Consider the following 19,547-nt stretch of genomic DNA (forward strand, 5'->3'; position numbering starts at 1 on the left):
CTGTGGGTATCTTTACCATGCTGAACTTTGTAGTGAATCTTCTATCTTTCTCGGCACTTGCTATGCTAGATGACCCGAGTAAAATTTTCTTGCTTGTGCTTTTAATGTGCATATATCTTGAATCTTTTAAAGATATTCTCTTGAATATCTTTTAAAGATATTCAAGAGAAGCTGCGTGTGTAGAGGATGGTGTATTTAAGTACAGTTGCCGACAAATTTTCTGACCTTGCGTAGACCGCGAAATAGTCCGAAAAATCAAACAGTCCAAAAAAATGGTAAAGACATGCAAATACAAATGAAGTTTATTCAGATTAGAGAAGCCTTGAAAATCCCCAATACTACCAGGCTTTGTGCTGTTCTTGAAGACAAGTGAATTTGGCTGTATTTGAGATAAATAACACCATTTTCAAGCGCGTTGGCAATCGCTGCTGCTGACCATTGCGGGAACAGGATAGGACACCCTATCCTGTTCCCTTCCTTTTTTTCGTCTATGTGGGTCGTATCCTTTACATTTCTTCAGAGGAATTCAACATGGAGGCTTCTAAAATCGAGTGGCATAGCTCAAGACGAAGGATGTATCGGGGAAAATTGAGCTTAAGGCCATAAATTCGTCTGAAAAGTCAGTCACGAAATTGCATTTAGTAGTGCTATGGGAAGCTTGACTGTGACTGTGTCCAAAGTAACCAACAAGTCTTAATTCTCAAGTTCAAGAAATCCGTTGGCGACTGTACTCAAAAAGGACCAGCCTTCATGTAGTATTTGTGCCTTGGAGTTTTTATTGTGGTAATACCGTATTTTCTCGTGTATCACCTGCTCAACTTGCACCTAGAATTTGGAGCGAAAGTCTGGATGGGATTTATGCTTCTATGTCGGTGTGAAAGTTGGCTTCATAGCACTGCTTTGCGGCAGTTGCAGAAAGGCTGCTCCCGGGCCATACACAATCTTTGTAATTACTTTTTAGTTTTCTACTGTATGTTGTTGTGGGCACGAGTTAATGAAATGAAAAGGTGGGTTAGACACGAGAAAATATAGTGTGCCACTATAAAATCTATTCTTTAAAGCTTACCATTTTGTATACGTTCATGGTGCGCTGCTAGTTAACATCAGCAGGAATATCTAGCAGCGTTGATGGCACTGTGTATAACAATCTTTGGGGGCGCTTTCATGAGGTCATCTTCGATACTGCAGATGAATTTGCAGCTAGAAATCGCAAAACAAAAAATGTCGCTGAAACCTGCATTTTTAAATATGGTCTTTCACTTCGCAGAATTTCTTGTTATTATACACTTGAAGCCTTTTATAAGATACACTGATGTAACAGAGGCATGAGAGACAATTGTGTTTATAGTGAAATAGGGATTAAGAATGCACAAATGTGGTAACCTGGTTGTATCGTTACAGTACAACAGTAGGAAGAAACAACATGGACAGGAAACAGCACTGACTTCCAATTGAATATATTGAAGTTGCTACGAACGGTTTTCCGCAGAGTGCAAGATCAGCGCTCATGATGTGCAGTGCGCATGTGCAGCGACGCGTGTGACTATGCACAACATTCTCAACTCGGAAAATGTTACTCACTCTCAGATAGGAGAAGTGGTTGGGTACTGAGGCATCGATCCATGGCCTTCCTGATAAAAATGTTTTTGTAATCTTCCTTTTATCTTTTTTTTTTGCTTTTCTTCAAGAACCATGTTTTATGGAATACAGTCGGCGTTGGATTTCCTGGACCCTCAAGGGACTGTGAAAGCGTCCGTAAAATTGGGCGGTCCAGAAAAATTAGTGCAAGTGAAAAGACACTTTTTAAAGGTATTTTTCGCTGACGGAGAGGGTCATGGCCAGTCTCGGCAGGAGTACAGGATTCTCATTGCGATGCAACGAATGCATCACCTAGGTGCCCTGAAAAGAGCCGTTTATATCAAAGAAAAAAAAATTTTAAAATCTGATGAGGTCAGTGCTAACGCATTTGTAAACACTTAAGCACCGAAAATGAAAAAGTTGCTTATTTTCATTTGCATGACGTTTCACCTGCCCGCAATCAAACGTTGCTCACAGGTCTCCAAGGCAGTCACTATTGCCAAGGCGGCGACTGCATCGCACGGCAAGTTTGCCGGCACACTCAAAGAAGAAAAGAATGTTAAAGTCAGACGCGCGAAGCGCAAGGTGAGTTGCTTTTGCTTTCTTTTTCTTGCTAAAAGAATCAATTACTCTCATTAAACGGAACCTGAAGTAACTAGAAAAATGTTTCATTTAACAGAAGTTTCATTTACTCGGAGATGAACATGGGTGCAGAATACCAGCGTGAAACCTATCAAATCAGAGGCAATATATCCGTTTAAGCAGCAACTTCGGTAATAAGAGACATCTGTTTACTGTATTTCATCCTATCCACCAGGTTGCTTGGCAGTCATGTCATGGCATACTGGTTCATGCTAGAAGAGACTAGGCGTGCAAACACATACACAAAAGAGAAGGCAAGACACCACAGACACCAGGTGCCTTGACGCTTTGGGTGACTCTATTGTGTCAGGATTTGCATGCCTCCTCTTTCGTGGCATCAATATGTATGGCTAGCTCAGCTGTCTGTCATTCGACATACTGGTGTATGTACAAGCGTCCCGATACAGAAAAAATTAATCACATGCTATTTACTTAGTGTGCTATAAATGCACATAAACCTCATTATGTAAGGAATGAAGAAGTGTAACCTTGAAGGCTCGTTTTCTTTGTTGGACACACAATTAATGAGAACTAACAGAATATAATGCCAAGGAAAGTACAGCGGATCCTATCAGAAGTAATTGTAATGTAATTTTTGAGGAAGGAAAGGTGGCCAAAAGGAGCATGATTGATGAGTGTGGTTTAACGTCCCAAAACCACCATATGATTATGTGAGGCACCGTAGTGGAGGGCTCCGGAAATTTCCACCACCTGGGGTTCTTTAACGTGCAGTCAAATCTGAGCACACAGGCCTACAAAATTTCTGCCTTCATCGGAAATGAAGCCGCCACAGCCGGGATTTGATCCCACGACCTGCGGGTTCGCAGCCTTAGCCACTAGACCACCGTGGTGGGGCATCAAAAGGAGCATCTGATGCGTTATTCAAAGGTTGCTGGTTCAGTCCCTGCCCGTAGCAATTTATCTTTTTGTTCACTGTTTTTTCTTCACACCTATGCTATAATTACTTCTAATAGCATTCCTTATACTTTCCTTGGCATTATTATCTATTACTTGTCATTAATTATATAATGAAGTTGCTTCTGGCAGGAAAACAACTTGGAGGGAAGTTCGTTATAAACAAATATTCGCTGCACTTTGTTGTTGCCTAGCTATTTTCAATAAAATTTCAATTATGAGTAATTCTTTACATGCATACTATATGCCTCAAAATTTTTCTGTATTTAAGTTTAGCAAACAAATGAGCACCTATGCATGATGAGAAAAACTAGGGAAGCACAAACATAGCAACTATTGAGTGTTTATTGGCATTGTGCAGGCCCTACGCAGGTATGCAACTAAAGGAAACTTAGTGCAGAAGAACTTCAGGACATTGGAAGTTCTTGGTTAATACTCATTGTGCAGTCCAATTAACATGTGTTTAGTTAACAAAGAAGTGAGTTTTCAGGGCTCATTGCATTGTTCCATTTGGCCTTAATGAAAAGCAGCGCATGATAAAGCCAAGGAACACATTGGGGTACTGGGGTACTGTCCTTTTTTAAATATGCTGTAGGGATCGTAGTATAGATGGGAAGAAAATGAAGTTGATGAAAGGACAATTTGTTGCTGGCTGGGGCCAATTCTGCAACCCTCAGATTATGTGCCCGAGGCTCTATCAATTCACTTTCTTCACTGACAGTGCTCATTAACTGCCGTGACGCCGTAGTAACGTTCCTAGATTTTACTAGCAGATTAACACTCCCAAGTTTGGGCGTACATAAATACTGCACTATTATGTGGACATGGGGACGTCTGCCACCATAGCTTGATAGGTACAGCACTGGACGCGTAATCCGAAGGTTGCAGGTTTGGTCCCTGCTGACGAGATGTTGTCTTAACCCAGGTTTTTAACCAAATTTGATCAAATTTGGCATGCTTGTTTAGCTTGATCTACAAACCGGTATTTTAAATATGCATTTGTTTTTTTCTGTAGGTTTGTTAATTTTCTACAGTCAAACCTGCTTATAAATAACTAGCAAAAAGTGGCTATTAGTTCGATATTTATAGCTTGCATGCAACATAACGGTCGCAGATCCTCAACGCATCAGTACTCCAACATGGCGGCTTTGATGACCTCAAGGTAGCATGATCACACGACAGCTAATCTGAATCAATGTCACAGTGATGCCTCTGGAATACTTGTGGCTTCTGTGCATGAATAACAAAGGAAACTGCATGCGGCTACTGATAGGGTTGACATGATATCACGATTATTGCGTCCCACCATGTTGGTAGACCAACATAGCGGCTTCAGTGATGTCTGTGCAAGTCATTTATATCTTGTAATTCTATATAGAAGTTTTATGGATCGCATATAATCAAAGGTGATTTCGATGCCAAGTTGGCTTCGTGGCTCTGCTTCCCGATAATGCAAAAGGAAAAATGTGGTTTCACCGAAGTAACTAGCAAGGGGACCTTTTTTATTAGTTATTATTTTTCTGCAGTTTCTAGTAGGTGAGCGTGTCATATGCAATGGCAGGTTATACTTGAGAAAACTTGGTATAAGTTAATAGTGCCTCACTGCTTTCATGCACAGCTGTGCTTGCTTGTCAGGCATTGGAAGCCTCTGATTTGTGTTGTCCTAACATGTGTGTTCTTCTTCATTATTGTACTTTGTGTCCCTTTTTTGCAGCGGCAACTTCAGGCTCCTTCTACGTTCCGAACATGGCCATCTTTGCTTAGAACAACTGGTCTTTCAGTTTTACAGCAGCTATGACATTAACAAAGTGTCGGATAATTGCGCACAACAGGCCGGCAGGCATGACGAGTAGGCTGGTGCGAATATCTGAGCACTTTGATTATTAGAACGAAAATACAGTGCTCGAATTTGCTTTGATGCGAATTCAGAGTATTAAAAATTTCAAGGTTCAAAATGAATAAATGGTGTACATTGGTGTGCATCTAACCCCCTACTGTAAAAGTGGTTTTACTGCAGTAGAGGAATGCTATTCACTCCAAGATTGAGCAAATTCGCCTCCTGGTGGCCACTGGATGAAGCGTGTCTAGTGTGGCTTGCTCCCTGCGCCGCCTGACAGCCCGATATGCTAGCATGTGCTCATCCTGAAAGGGCGGTTTGTCCCGCTCTGTTAGCGCGAGTACCTGCTGGTACGTTTGCCTAGCACTGTCTACAGAAGCATTTGGCCTTGCTCGACTGAATATATACTGTAATGAGATCAGGTCAGGAACTTGCCAAAAGTGCTGTGTATTGTCGTCGTAGCCTTCATTCGCCAGAATCATGTCGGTGTAGGTGCTACTTTTTAGCTGAAGCACATCGTAAAAAACACTTGGTGTCGTCCAAAGCAGGAGGAATAATAAATAATGCATGAATGAAGCATTTTAACGACTGAAGGATAAACGAAGTTGTGTGTTGTTAGGTGTATAACTGTGGCGCTGTTGTTTATTGGTTATGTAATGAGGTTTAATCGTACTTGAGATGACCTTTCATTGTATGGTCCTCGTCGCACTACATTGCTGTCAAATAAATTCTGACACTTTGGTACTTAAATGTCCCTTAAAATAGACAGAAAAATGGAATGACACGGGGGTAATTAAACTTGAGTTGCCGTGTGCAATTTTAACATCGGGCGAAATTTACACAGACACACCTGTGTTTTTAGATTTGGGCTCGGTTAAAAGAATTCAGTTTGCCAAAATTAATCCAGACAGTGTGCGTCACACATCTCGTATGATTTCGCACAGAACATAGTTTTTTTTTAGTGCTTTGGTGGTGTTGTGATAGACTGACAAAAGGAGTGGACACATATTCGCTTGAAAAATAAAACTTTTGTCTCATCAAATAATCGAACATTTGTTGCATCACTGTGATATACATAGTCAACCTAAGAAAGCTCTGGCTGAACTCTTGCCTTCTTATACTGTTATCAAAGAACAAGCTCGCTCAAGCGCTGTCAAACACGTTGCTTTCCTGAGTAATAAACTGTGCTACATTTATTTAATGAAAAGCTGAATAAGACAAAAAACGGATACGGAATTACGATATTCTTGGGCAGTGAGCCCTAAAATCTCAAAGTTACTTTTTTTTTAATCCAATACCAGTGTGCATAAAGAATTCAGTCGTGCTACAGCAGTGCGTAGTAGATATGACACAAGCTCAACATTTCAAATCAAAGTACAAAAAACATGACACAGCACGAAAGCACAATCACCAAGCATGGTGATATGGTGACAGACAAGCATGGTGACAGACAACCACCAACATGGTAGATATTGTTTCTATCACAAGTAATAGTAATGTTTAACGAGCTTCGTGCATCCATTCAGCAATAGATGGCATATATATATTACGAGTAGGCAGCAATGAATGCATTTTATTCACGGACAAGCGGCTCGCACTGCTCAGAATATGCGCTGCTGCATTCATTTGCATGCACGCCGCCAGCTGCCTATCCACACTAGTGCGTTGATGGTGCTGCCCCCTATAGCCCTATCTCGGGGCGAATACCGTGAATGCACTTTTCCAGGAAAAATTTGCACTGCCGCGAAGCTCTTCTTCAGTGTTAAATGAATATATTACCTTCATATCTATTCATCATGCTTTAAGAATAAAATCCTGTTATACAGGCTGGTATGTTCTAAGGGTAGCAAATATTTAGCGTTACATATTTTACAAGTTGCATTCCACCCAAATCCTACAACTCTTGAAAGCTACTTGCACTTCCTTTGAAGCAAAAAAAAAAAAGCATTTCTACATGCCTTGTTTCAATTAGTGAAAGAAAATTGTGCAGGTTAGTTGGTTGATGACAGATATAGTACAAATATACTATTTTGATTTGATTCAAAATTATTTGACGAAATCACTATTTGCTTTGAACCTAAAAATAGCTATTGGCACAAGCCTAATGATTAAATTGGATCACAGGAAATAGTACGTGACGATAAGCAATATTTTCAACTGCATCAGTGTGGTTCTGTCCTAATCACACAGCTTGCACTTCTAAATGCGCATGTGAAAGCCCCGTTTTGCGAGGAAAACTCGACTAGTTGTGATAGAAAGCTAACTTTACGGGGCATTCCTCCCTGTCCTATGGTCGATACATGAAGTGTTCCCATTATTTTCATTCGATGTAAACATAGATTGTCCTGTGTGTCCGTGCTAAAGTATTATTATTTAGAAAATTCTTTCATGTGAAGGATGATTCGATTTAGCTGAGTTCGATATAGTAGGGTTTGTCTGCATACAGCTGAAGCCCTTCAAAATGGCACTGATATAATACACCAGTGTGCCTACATTGTATAGGGGTTGGTCAGAAAATGAGATAGTGGTACTCTGCTTTCAAGAGACATCTCATATGAAAGACATGTGCTGTTTTCTAGTGTGTATCTCTTGTAATGGGGCTCATTTGTATTGTTAAGAAACTAAATTCTTTTGTCCTTATGGCAATGCACAAATCACAGTCTCACAAAACTGTGCCAGTAGCATATGGATCAATAGTGAAAACCACAAGACTCTCAAGATTTTTATGATGCCTGGAGTGATTCGCTTGTTGCTCTGTATTCTTTTTACCATTGCCAGTTTGAGTCCAATTTTGGGGACACCAGGAAGGAGCGTGATGCCCAGTTGAAGGTGTTTGAGGACATGCAGCGCAAGAAGCCCAAGATTGACGTGAAGCGGGTGAGTGCCAACACCATCTCTCTCTGACTTGCAATAGCTACCATTTTTAATCTCATAATCCTCGCACCTTGTTTCACGGAAAGCCAATGAAAAGGTAAGGGGGTGCGAGAATTGTAGAAGGAAAATTTTCCGCAAAACATTCGGAGAGGAAAAAAAAAGTGAAAAAGAAAATGCCTCAAATCGAAGTTATCAAGATAGCAAATAACTACAAGCTTTGAGAAGTACTAATCAAGACTTACCTTAACAACAGATTCAACACAAGGCAAGATTTATTCGAGGCACAAAAGCTGCAAGCAAACAGTAGAGATTCAGAATCATCATCATCATCATCATCAGCCTGACTACATCCACTGCAGGACTAAGGCCTCTCCCATGTTCCGCCAGTTAACTCGGTTCTGTGCCTGCTGCTGCTAATTTATACCCGCAAACTTCTTAATCTTCATCTGCCCACCTAACCTTCTGTCTCCCCCTAACCCGCTTGCCTTCTTTGGGAATCCATTTAGTTACCTTTAATGACAAGCGGTTATCCTGTCTACGCGCTACATGCCCGGCCCATGTCCATTTCCTCTTCTTGATTACAACTATGATATCTTTAACCCCCGTTTGTCCCCTAATCCACTCTGCTCTCTTCTTCTCTCTTAAGGTTCGACCTACCATTTTTCTTTCCTTTGCTCGCTGCGTCATCCTCAATTTAAGCTGAACCCTCTTTGTAAGTCTCCAGGTTTCTGCTCCACAGCTAAGAACCGGCAAGAGACAGCTGTTATATACCTTCCTCTTGAGGGATAGTGGCAATCTACCTGTCATAGTTTGAGAGTGCTTGCCGAATGTACTCCACCCCATTCTTATTCTTCTAGTTACTTCAATCTCGTGGTTAGGCTCTGCAGTTATTACCTGCCCTAAGTAGACATAGTCTTTTACAACTTCAAGTGCACTATTACCTATCTCGAAGCGCTGCTCCTTTCCGAGGTTGTTGTACATTACTTTCGTTTTCTACAGATTAATTTCAAGACCCACCTTTCTGCTCTCCTTGTCTAACTCCGTAATCATGAGTTGCAATTCGTCCTCTGAGTTACTCAGCAATGCAATGTCATCGGCGAAGCGCAGGTTACTAAGGTATTCTCCATTAACTGTTATCCCTAACTGTTCCCATTCTAGGCTTCTGAAAACCTCCTGTAAGCACGCGGTAAATAGAATTGGGGAGATTGTGTCCCCCTGCCTTACACCCTTTTTGATTGGTATTCTGTTGCTTTCTTTATGAAGCACTATGGTAGCAGTTGATCCCCTGTAGATTTCTTCCAGAATGTTTATATATACTTCATCTACGCCCTGATTCCGCAGTGTCTGCATGACGGCTGATATTTCTACTGAATCAAACGCCTTCTCGTAATCTATGAAGGCTATGTATAGGGGTTGGTTATACTCTGAGCATTTCTCTATTACCTGATTGATAGTATGAATGTGGTCAATTGTTGAGTAGCCTGTTCGAAATCCTGCTTGTTCCTTTGGTTGATTGAATTCTAATGTTTTCTTTACTCTGTTAGCAATTACCTTTGTAAATAGCTTGTATACTACAGAGAGCAAGCTGATCGGCCTGTAATTCTTCATGTCCTTGTCATCTCCTTTCTTATGTATTAAGATGATGTTAGCGTTCTTCCAAGACTCTGGTACCCTTCCCGTCAGGAGACACCTCGTAAACAGGGTGGCTAGTTTTTCTAACACAATCTGTCCTCCATCTTTCAGCAGATCTGATGTTACCTGATCCTCACCAGCAGCTTTGCCTCTTTGCATGCTCTCCAAAGCTTTTCTGACTTCTTCTATCATTACTGGTGGGTTGTCATCTGGATTACTGCTAGTTCTTATAGTAATAAGGTCGTGGTTGTCCTGGCTACTGTATAGATCTCTGTAAATCTCTTCCACTATTTTAACTATTCTATCCATATTGGTAGTTATTTTGCCTCCTTTGTCTCTTCGTGCGTACAGATTCAGAATACCATACATAAAGTTTCCAGGTGTAGTTTAAGCGTTCGTCACTGAATGGGAGCCCGCACACGGTTTGCGTATAATGTCATCCTTGGGCTGATGGCCATCTAACACAGTATCATCCACAATTACTTTCTGAAGAAGTGAAGTTTTACTATTCATGCCAGTCTTAGGCACACGGGGGCTTTCAGCTGCCCGTGCTGCCGTCCCCAGTAGTGAACACAAAACTCGTCGACCAGTGGCCCTGTTGTCATTGTTTAGCGCATAATTGATCACTTTCAACTTGAAAGCAGCCATGTATCTTCGGTATTGTCCCGTAGTGTAACTACAGAACCGACACAACATACACCAACACACCGCCATAGCACCACAATGTGCACTTTCCACTTTGGTTTGGCTTGGATTGGGGCTCCTTGCATCGATAGTACGCTTAATGTTTAAGACATGTCGCGAGGCTGTTACACGCTCTCATCATCAGTATTTGGAGGGAGCAGACGACATTACTGCTTGAATTTTGGGGAGTGTGATAATTACTCATGAAAAAAAAAAATTGTCTTTTTGTTGGGCAGTGTAGGGGATGCGAGACATTAGTGAGTCCGAGGATTGTGCGAGTAAATACGATAGTGAGCTGTAGCTTATATCTGCGTCTACTGTCCGACAAGCAGTCACTCACTTGGTGTCCTTGCTTTGAGTGAGCTGTCTTAATCATACCCCTGCAAAATACAGTCGTTCCCACATATAACGGCCCCACTTAAAACGAACTTTCGCTTAAAACGAACAATATCGGCGTGACCGTGAAAGTATATATTGGTTCAATGGCACAAAATCGCACTTACAACGAACATCTCCGAGCGCTGCTGACCGGTTTCAGCGAACGGAGTCTGCGGTCTGCCGACTTCCCGAGAAACCACTTTCGACCACGGATCAGGCATCGGTGAGGTCCATACGTTCTTATTGTTAAACGCCAACTCTGCCTCCACGCCCCTCTACTTGCCGCTCTCCCCGACCGCTTTTTGTTACGCACTCCTCCGTTCTTTGTCCCCCGCTACTCTGACCACTGCGCATCGCCAGACGAGGGCCGTGTTTTCACACTGCCACTGATCTTTCGAAGACCGGTCGGCCATCTCTGTTTTTGATCGCTGGTACTGTCGTTGGCGTCGCCGGCCTGGAGTGACCAGACCATTTTCCAACATCGTCGGCCACCAACTGTATCCGATCATCTGCGTCTAGTGCACGCGCATACGCTACCTCACCAACTCTGATAATTTGAGATTCATTTCGTGCTTAGGACTTGTTTTCGCTCACTTCGCACTCAACTCAGCGTGCCTTCCACGCGTGTGCGGAAGCCGAAAATGGCTGTTGATTTTTACAAAACGAATCACGAAATATCGAAGTTGGTGAGGCCACGCAAACCCGCCAGTTTGGGTTTCAAATTCAAAAACTCTTTATCAAGTTTTCCTACGTGCGAGTTGCGCGTTTCGCGTACCTTTCAAGTAAGCTACCCAACCTGCCTCCTTCCCATGTGTTTTGGTTATCAAGGTTGCCCTCCCGCCGCATCCTCCACTCTCTTCACTCTATCGCAACTCCTTGTCCTTCTCTCGCAGATCTGCCCTCCTCTCTTGATGACAACCCCTTCGCCCGTCCCCACCGCTCCGCGACGCCAGTCATGCTGGCTCGATTTCAGAAGTTTCGTTTTTCGACTAGAAACGAGCCCAGAGCTGTTCCACGCGTTCTGGCATGTGTGTCGCGTGTGCGCGTCTTGCTCGCTTGTGGTGTGCGTGTTTGGTCAGGATAGCAGACGGGAGGACTTGTACGCTTTTTTCTGCCACTCAACAAAACGTCGGAAGTGTGACCCGCTTGACTTGAGCGTAATCCGCGCGTTAGGTGCCGCGTTGCGGAGCGCTTGCTCATAGCTGTTGACCACCTGGCAGCCAACTTGCCACTTCGGGGGTCCCGGTATTCAGCTGTGGAGATGGTGAATATTTCGTGGGCGGTGGTGACGGCTACGTGCACGCGAAACTGTTTTCGCGAGGCCGACTTCGCCGACGTCGGGCCCAATGCCGAGCCTGAATCTTCCGAACAGAATCGCTCCGGCACCGATTTGTGGCAGGGCGTCGTCGACGCCGACCTGGTTGAGCGGGTGGGACATCTGTTGCGATGGTTTAATCACGACCGATGATGACGCCGACACTGCGGAACCGTGCACGGATTAGGGAATTGTGAATGAAGCACGTGGCGAGAGTGATTTGTAAGTAATCGTATTGCGAGAACGACGATACTTTGGAGCCAGTGCTTCATGCAGCTTATGCCACGGGCCTCGGCGAACGAGCACCCTGCCGTTTTAAATTAACTCTAGATTGCCCGTATCGCTTCTGTTCTTCGAAACACGTGCATCACGGACTTCTCGGGCAAAAGAAGTTTGTGTTTTTACTCGCAACTTTATTCAAAGCTGTGTTTCATTTACTACGAACTTCGGGATACAGCGAACAGATGCCGCGTCAGATTCAGGTTCGTTATAAGCCGGCTCGACTTATGTGTATGTCACAAGCAATGTGCACACTGCAAGCCTGGCTCTGAAGGTCTTTTCTATCTTATTGTTGTGCCCTGGCATTAACAGCCCTGTTGTGACATAAAAGCGTGCAAAAACAGTGTACTGTTTTGCAAATGGTGATAAAGAAAATAGAAAGCCAACAAATAAAATTTTTTTAAGTGAAGTAGTTTAGAGTAAAGTAAATGTATGGACTGAAAAGAAAACTCGTTACGGTATTAGAACACAGGGCATCTAGCACACTGCTTATAGATGTTCAAATAGCTTCAGCAAAGTTTTTTGATGGTTGCAACATTTTAAGACTTGCTTGTCAGTGGCTGACTGACAGTTCCTCCCACCTAGGTTCCTCCTTTCCATGTCAATGCAAAGAGGGCATTGTGTTCTAGAGAGGGCTGGGGTGTTCTGGATTTTCTAAAACTCGTCTATTACCTGGGTTTGTTTCAGTTTCTTTAACAAAAGCGTTGTCGAAAGCAGGAACAGGAAAAAGAGAAAAGGGTGGAATGCTAACTCGTTTTGAGTGATTGGTATGCTACCCTATGCTGGGAATAGGAATTGATAGCAAGGTCATGGTTCTCACGAATCTCGGCAAGAGTGCTGCATTATGCTCCCATACTTTGTACATAGATTTTAGGTTTGGTGGATTCTGTCGCGACAGCTTTTGCTTTCACCTCTTTAACTGGCTGGGGATGCAGGGCATGAGTGGGGCATAGGGGAGTGCCTAGTCAAGAAGCGAAAAAAATATATATATATTTGATACTTGACAAAAAAAAAGGGGGGGGGGGGGTTACATGTCACACTCAACTCACACTGTGGGGAAATGTTGGTGAGAAAGATTCATATTTATGTACAGTGAAATATTCGTATAATTAATTTCAAAAGACCACTAAAAATTATTAAAAGTCAGTAACTTTTTAAAATTGTTACTCGTTATTTTGAAGTATTCAGGGATAAAAGGAGGGATAAAGTTCGATGCATTTCTGTGAAACAATTCGTAATCTTAAATTTGTTGCAGTGACGTATTTTTACATTAAACCAATGGATATTTGAAAGGTGATTTTTGAAAATTCGTTACCACCAAAAAATCCTTGTACTGAGGTTCGCTATAACGAGAATAGAACCCCTTTACAAGAGGGACTCATATAACAGCCAAATGGCTATAAGATACAACCATGTGCCTACTGTAAAATACCACTTGATAAGAAAATACATACATGGTACTTTGCCTATTGAGACATCTCATATAAAGGACAACAATTGCTGCCCAGAGCATGCCTCTTGTAAAGGGCTTCACCTGTAAAGCTCACGACATGCACTTAACTGGAAAAGTATACTGTGTGACAAGGCCACTGAGACAATTCACTTGAACTTTAATTGGCAATCATAATTTCACTTACGACAATCAGTCTTTGTACGCAGAGCAAACTGATTGCTAGTGTTATTGATATTTGATAGACTAGTGTCTTATTGCCTAAATAAAGAAAATAAAAGTTTCTCAGTAGTGTGAGTAAATTAACCAATACAGTAGACTCTATTAAACGAAACCTGAAAGGGACAGGAAAATGGGTTTTATTTAATTTCATTTCAGATGCAATTTTGTTATAATGGCATGTCAAGAGATTGCTACTACAGTGAAACCTTACTGGCAATTTCGCAAAAACAGAGAACAGTCGAACAGGTTCAACATTTTCATTATAGTCCTGTGCTAGAGCCGACATCCTGAGCAATCTTTTATTTTGTGTGTTCACTGGTGATCATGCTTCGATCACATGCTTTGTGCTCTTGCTCTTTTCAGGCGGCAAACCAGTTCATTCACCAGGAAGAGATCGAGTAAGCATTCCTTTTATCGTGTTTTGTAGGCACACGCACATATCACCGAAACGTCTGTAGCAGAAGTGTGCAAATATTCTAATATTGTTCCAGGTATTCGAACTTCCACCAAAAAAATATCGTAAAGGAAAACAATTGTGTGAATCATAAATCAAGATGTAGCATGTTTGTTATCGCATTTTGGGGTTCCGACTTGCGAAACTGCTAGCCGCTTCCACCAGTGCTTTGAGCGGTCTCTGCCTGATGGCCTTGGTTGTCCACTGCGGATATACAATATGCCCATATCCGCATTTCTGAGGAGCCAGTGTGTAAAACACATTGTGGCGTTTTTGCTAGTGCAATGTTCCTGCCTCCTGCAAAGTTAACTACCAATATAATATAACTAGCAATAACTACCAATATGGATAGATTCATCTTGTACAATGCTGCCGGAAGCATAGATAGGCCTAACCATGACTATGGCAGTAAGTTTATCCTAACTTTGCAGTTGCGGAGCACAGTGTTTCAACATATGTTGTTCTCAATCACGAGTTGAAGGAGTCATCCCATGATGGTCTTCTTTGTGAGATCCGACGTGCTGATAAGCAGAACATCTTGGTGCGGTTTCCACTAGTCCAGATGTGCATCTACGATGTTTGCGACGAGTGCAGCTTGCTATCATAGTCAAATGATTGAGGCCACAACAAACACTTTTTCTTCTGTTGTCCTGCTTCAACAAAATTTCACAATGCAGTTCCAAGCTCAGATATTTATTGCTATGCAGTAGACACAGTTTTTAACATTTTGATTCATTTTCAGAACCTGAAAATATGTTGCCAAAGTTTAAAACACGCATTAAAACCACCAGAAACGCCGCTGTTCAGTAAGCATAGGCGCCACCATTGCTCGATAGCGGTGGCAATGAGACTGCCCTGCTTTTGCCACTGGCTTGATTTTGAGCCGCAGGTGATCCGAAGCTGAAGCTTAGTTGCTCAGTTCATGGTTTCCTTCACCCAGCTGCAGGGTGCAACTGCGGAATGATGCCTCTCCCGATACCAATGCTTATCATTTTGTTCGCTCTTGGCCAGTGCGGTCAGAGCGGCTATTCGTCCTCATTATAAACATTCAGCTAACCGCAAGTGATGGATGATAAGAACAGTATAGAATGAGGCAAAAGTCGCCACTCCACGATACCCTGCCTCCATCTCGGCGTTGTCAAATACACTTTGACGGCGGACACCTCCTGGTGTTAACGTGTTAATGCAACTGTTTGGTTTGTTCACTAAAGCGGTTGTAGGCATTGTTTCAGCATGCTTTTCATCATGGCCTCGCTATGCATGGGTGAGAATCGCGTCGCTACGCTGCTGGGAAAGAATAGGAAGCAGCGCACACTTTTTGAATTTTAAGAATAAACGTTCATTTGTTTTGCTAGCTCAGATTAGCTATATTTTTTTTATTTCACTACAACAGAATTTTCGCTTCAACAAAATTTTTTTCGTGCCCTATCAGTTTTGTTGTAGCGGGGCTCGAGTGTATTGCAGCTTTCAACTGCTCTATAGTTGTATGGCGTTTAATGACTATGCTGGGATGATTTCCAGTTCCCAGTTGTTTATTTATTTATTTGGACCACATGACCACCATTTCAGAATTCAGTGATATGTCTAAATTCAGGCTGCACTTGATGCATTTTGAATGTGCTGTGAGATAGATACAACAACTTAATGTAGGAACAAGAGCTGTTACGCAACAAAAAAAAAATTTGAAAGAAGAGCATTTATGCGAATTTTACCTGAGTAATGCTTATCCTCTGCTGCAACTATCAGTAGCATCAGTGCATTGTTCAGTAACCAATTTGGTTCCTTTAATGTATTTTTTCTAAAATCTGTCATTCTCCTCCATTTGAATGCAGGGCCTCCGAAAACCCTGGCCGACGGAAGGCGGGCAAGAAGCACCATGGAAAGGAGAAGTCCTCAAAGAAAAAGGGTGGTCTCAATCGCAAAGGAAGGAACCGACCACAAAACGCAAAGCACAAGAAGGGCAGGAAGAAGCAATAAATGGAATTTTTGTTGCACAATCAAGTGCGGAAATTCATACTCATTGGATTCTAGAAGTGTATAAGCTAGTTGGTAAGACATTCAGGTAAATTTTAACTGTGCAAAAAAAGAGACACGAGAACAAACTGGACAGGACTAAGAACTAGTTTATTGAAAAAGTACCCCCCCTTTTCTTAAACAAGCTAAGCGCATGCGCAATTCGTCCCATCTTTCGACTCATTCATGTATTTTTTCAACAGAGAGCCCGATTTAATCTTTAGTAAATAGAAGTCTTGGAACTTGTCGCGTGGTCATGTTTGTCATTGTGCATGCGCTTAGTTGGTTTCAAAAAAGGGAGTGTACTTTTCCAATAAACCAGTCGTTAGTCTGCGATCGTCCTGTTCACTTCGTTCTCATGTCTCGTTGTTTGCGCAGTTATAATTTTCCTACATTACTCATTGGATGGTTGGCCTATCATTTCGGGCTGTTCGCGCAATCAATCCAGAACATCAAAGTATAGTAATTTAGTGAGTGTCTAAGGACGGCAAAAACAAGAGCAGACGCGACACCTTCGCATGCTGCGAAGAAATGGCGTAAATGCCGCTATTGCTGCGCTGTTAATTGCCATGAAAGTGCAAGACTGAATGTTCAGTTTTACAAATATTCATAGCTCTTAGGCGAAGCAGAACGGTGAGAGCGCTGGATACGGGGAATTGCGAAGTGTTGGGTAAGCCAATTATACTCATGTTCTCCACAGCCGTTTGCGCGAAAAGCGTGATAATGTGGATCTCTTGTTATTGTTTTGAGTAGCCTTGACGGAGAGCAGTGATAAATTTAGCCATGCAGCCCAGCAGAGCTTCTAAGCACCGTGCACAGAGTGTAACATTGATGGTTTTGTTTATTACGAATGTTGCGACCGCTGTTTTTTTTTTCTTTTTTTTTTCTATTCTCTGGTGTGCTATAATTTCCTTGGTGTCCTTTGTGGGTAGACCTCTAGCTAACGTTTGGCTGCAAGTCTGACAAGTGTTTGCTTTCTGTGTATATAATATGAAATACAATCCACGGCTCGAGGTAGCCTGGTTATGACACACACACATAGAAATGTTAATGAAGAGGAACTTATTTTCTAATTTCAATCTGTAACAGATGTATATGCAGACTGCACGAGGACCCATGCGATAAACAGAGCAGACCACTACTTAGCATTATCTGAAAGGGTCGCCACCACACAGCCTTGCGCACGTACGTTTTGAGGGCTCAAATTTGTGGCTTAAGTTAGCAAATGCTATCGCATGCATCATACTAATAAATTGCAGAATCTTGCTCACCATCTTCCGGTTTACCTCTGTGGTTGAAGGAGCTATCTGGGAGGTCATGGTTTTGCCTTTGGTACCCCAAGAAAATGTACAGGCATGTATCCCCATTCATAAAGTATGAAAATGGAAGACTACCGTCTACAAAATAGTCCAGGATGCCTTAAGTGACTGCTAAACGGAGAAAACAACTGCGAAAGCGAAAATTGCAAGTGCCATTCGTGCCTGATAAAGCGAGCTTTGTAGTTATAATCGTAACATACATTGCTTGTCTGTGTACTTTGTAGCTTTGATATTATGTACCTACCAAAATTTAACGCATTTAGATGCAAAATGCACTTTGCTGCTCGAATCTACTTGGGAGTCTCAGCATGCCAAAATAGCTGAAGCATCTTTTGGTAGTACCCACGGTTCGCTTTGATGAGCTTCCTACTTGCCTGAAGCATGAATGGATGGATGGATGAAGCTTTTCAGATCCTTGAATTTCGGAAAACTGCACCTCTACATTGATGAAAAAGAGCTCCTATTGTGGGCTATGCACACTAGCTTATGGACAGCTCTTTCCGCACTATGGCGTAAATGTAGCTAAAAAAATAACGAGGACAAGAAAGTGAACACCAATGAGCGCTTACTCACAATTGAAAGCTTTATTGCTTGAACACTCAAATAAGTGGGTGGGATTTTTTCGAGTGCGAAGTGTCACAGGTCCTGTTAATTCGGGAAGCGATCGCCGGGCTAATTCCAAGGGCTGAAGTATCGGCCCCCCGAACCGCACCACGAAAGCGTGGACAATTTAGAAGTGGTCCTATTTGGTGCGCCAGTGGACGCCGGCTGTGGTCCAAAGAACAAGTCAGAGCCGAGAGTTGATAAACAAAACAAAATTATATTCTCAGTTATGGCAGATCAAAACGATACACAAGTATGCACACTCGACAATAGTTGAATACAATATGTCACCAATCAAACAATGTACTACACAGTACAATCAGCCACACTTGAAACAACGGACACAGACAACAATACGCGCTACAATGCAGTTGCATGCATCGAACAATCAAGACACTTCCAGGAAACCTCGCGTCTTGAATTGGCCACTCTCCAAGCTTCAAACTTCTTCGCCGGAAACACGTCAGCTTCACACACGCAGCTGTTGCCACGCGTCTTCGCTCGATAGCGGTAGACACACACTCTTGTCTGTAGCTTGAGCCTTCACCCCTCAGGTGGAAATCCTCTTCTTCTCCTCCTTTGTCACGGAAGACAAAAGGCTTCGCCCACAAGGCGGAACACCCTACGCACTCTGGCGCATACTTTCTTCTTCTCCTGCTTTGTCACTAAGGACAAAACCTTCACCGACTAACGTGGCGGGATACCCTACGCACTCCGGCGCGAAATTCCTTCTTCTCCTGATCTCCCATCTTCGCTGCTCAATTAAATACCTTCTGCGCGAGGTTCCAGAAAATTCTCATCATTTCGTCGGCGCGATGCGCAGCGAAGGCTGGGGGAAAGCGTGAGACGGTACAAGGGCCGTCCGCGACGGATGACGCAACCCTGTATCACCACGCCCCTTTCCATCGAGAACTCTCTAGGGCTTGCTCGGCCGCCGATGCGAGGAGGTTCGTTGGCGAACCTACGCTTCCGAGGGGAGAGAGACGCGCGCCCGGGGAGTCTTTGGATGCTTGTTTTCCTTTTTTTTATCGATGACCTCTCGGCGCTTCGTCGCGAGAATTTGGCTGTGCGCCCTTTTTTGAGCGCTCGTTTTGTGACACTGCCCCCCACTTTAAAAATATTATCTCATAATATTCAAAACCACACAAACGAGCGCGAACAGTCCCCACACTCTCAAAGACTGTAACATAGTCCGTCGCTCATGACACGTCACATTCTCAATAGATCACTCAATACAATTGTACATTGTAATTCAATCTCACAACACATGAGATATAACAACAGGTACACGAGTACAACACTCCATCACATATTCCAAACAATACAAATGTACAACGTTCTCTCATTACAAC

At 42.8% G+C, this 19,547-nt stretch overlaps 1 protein-coding gene across 1 annotated transcript in view; it reads left to right on the forward strand.

Moving 5' to 3' along the window:
- Positions 1–16,257, forward strand: part of LOC119180430 (ribosome biogenesis regulatory protein homolog) — a 74,478-nt gene extending 58,221 nt beyond the window's left edge. The window contains exons 9-12 of the mRNA XM_037431626.2: positions 2,056–2,163; positions 7,751–7,849; positions 14,170–14,204; positions 16,093–16,257. Of these exons, the coding sequence (XP_037287523.2) occupies positions 2,056–2,163; positions 7,751–7,849; positions 14,170–14,204; positions 16,093–16,237 (387 nt within the window). The 3' untranslated portion in view covers positions 16,238–16,257. The remainder of the gene's footprint in view (positions 1–2,055; positions 2,164–7,750; positions 7,850–14,169; positions 14,205–16,092) is intronic.
- The last annotated feature ends 3,290 nt before the right edge of the window (positions 16,258–19,547 follow it).

The sequence above is a fragment of the Rhipicephalus microplus genome, chromosome 7 (assembly GCF_043290135.1).
Source record: "Rhipicephalus microplus isolate Deutch F79 chromosome 7, USDA_Rmic, whole genome shotgun sequence".
NCBI lineage: Eukaryota > Metazoa > Arthropoda > Arachnida > Ixodida > Ixodidae > Rhipicephalus > Rhipicephalus microplus.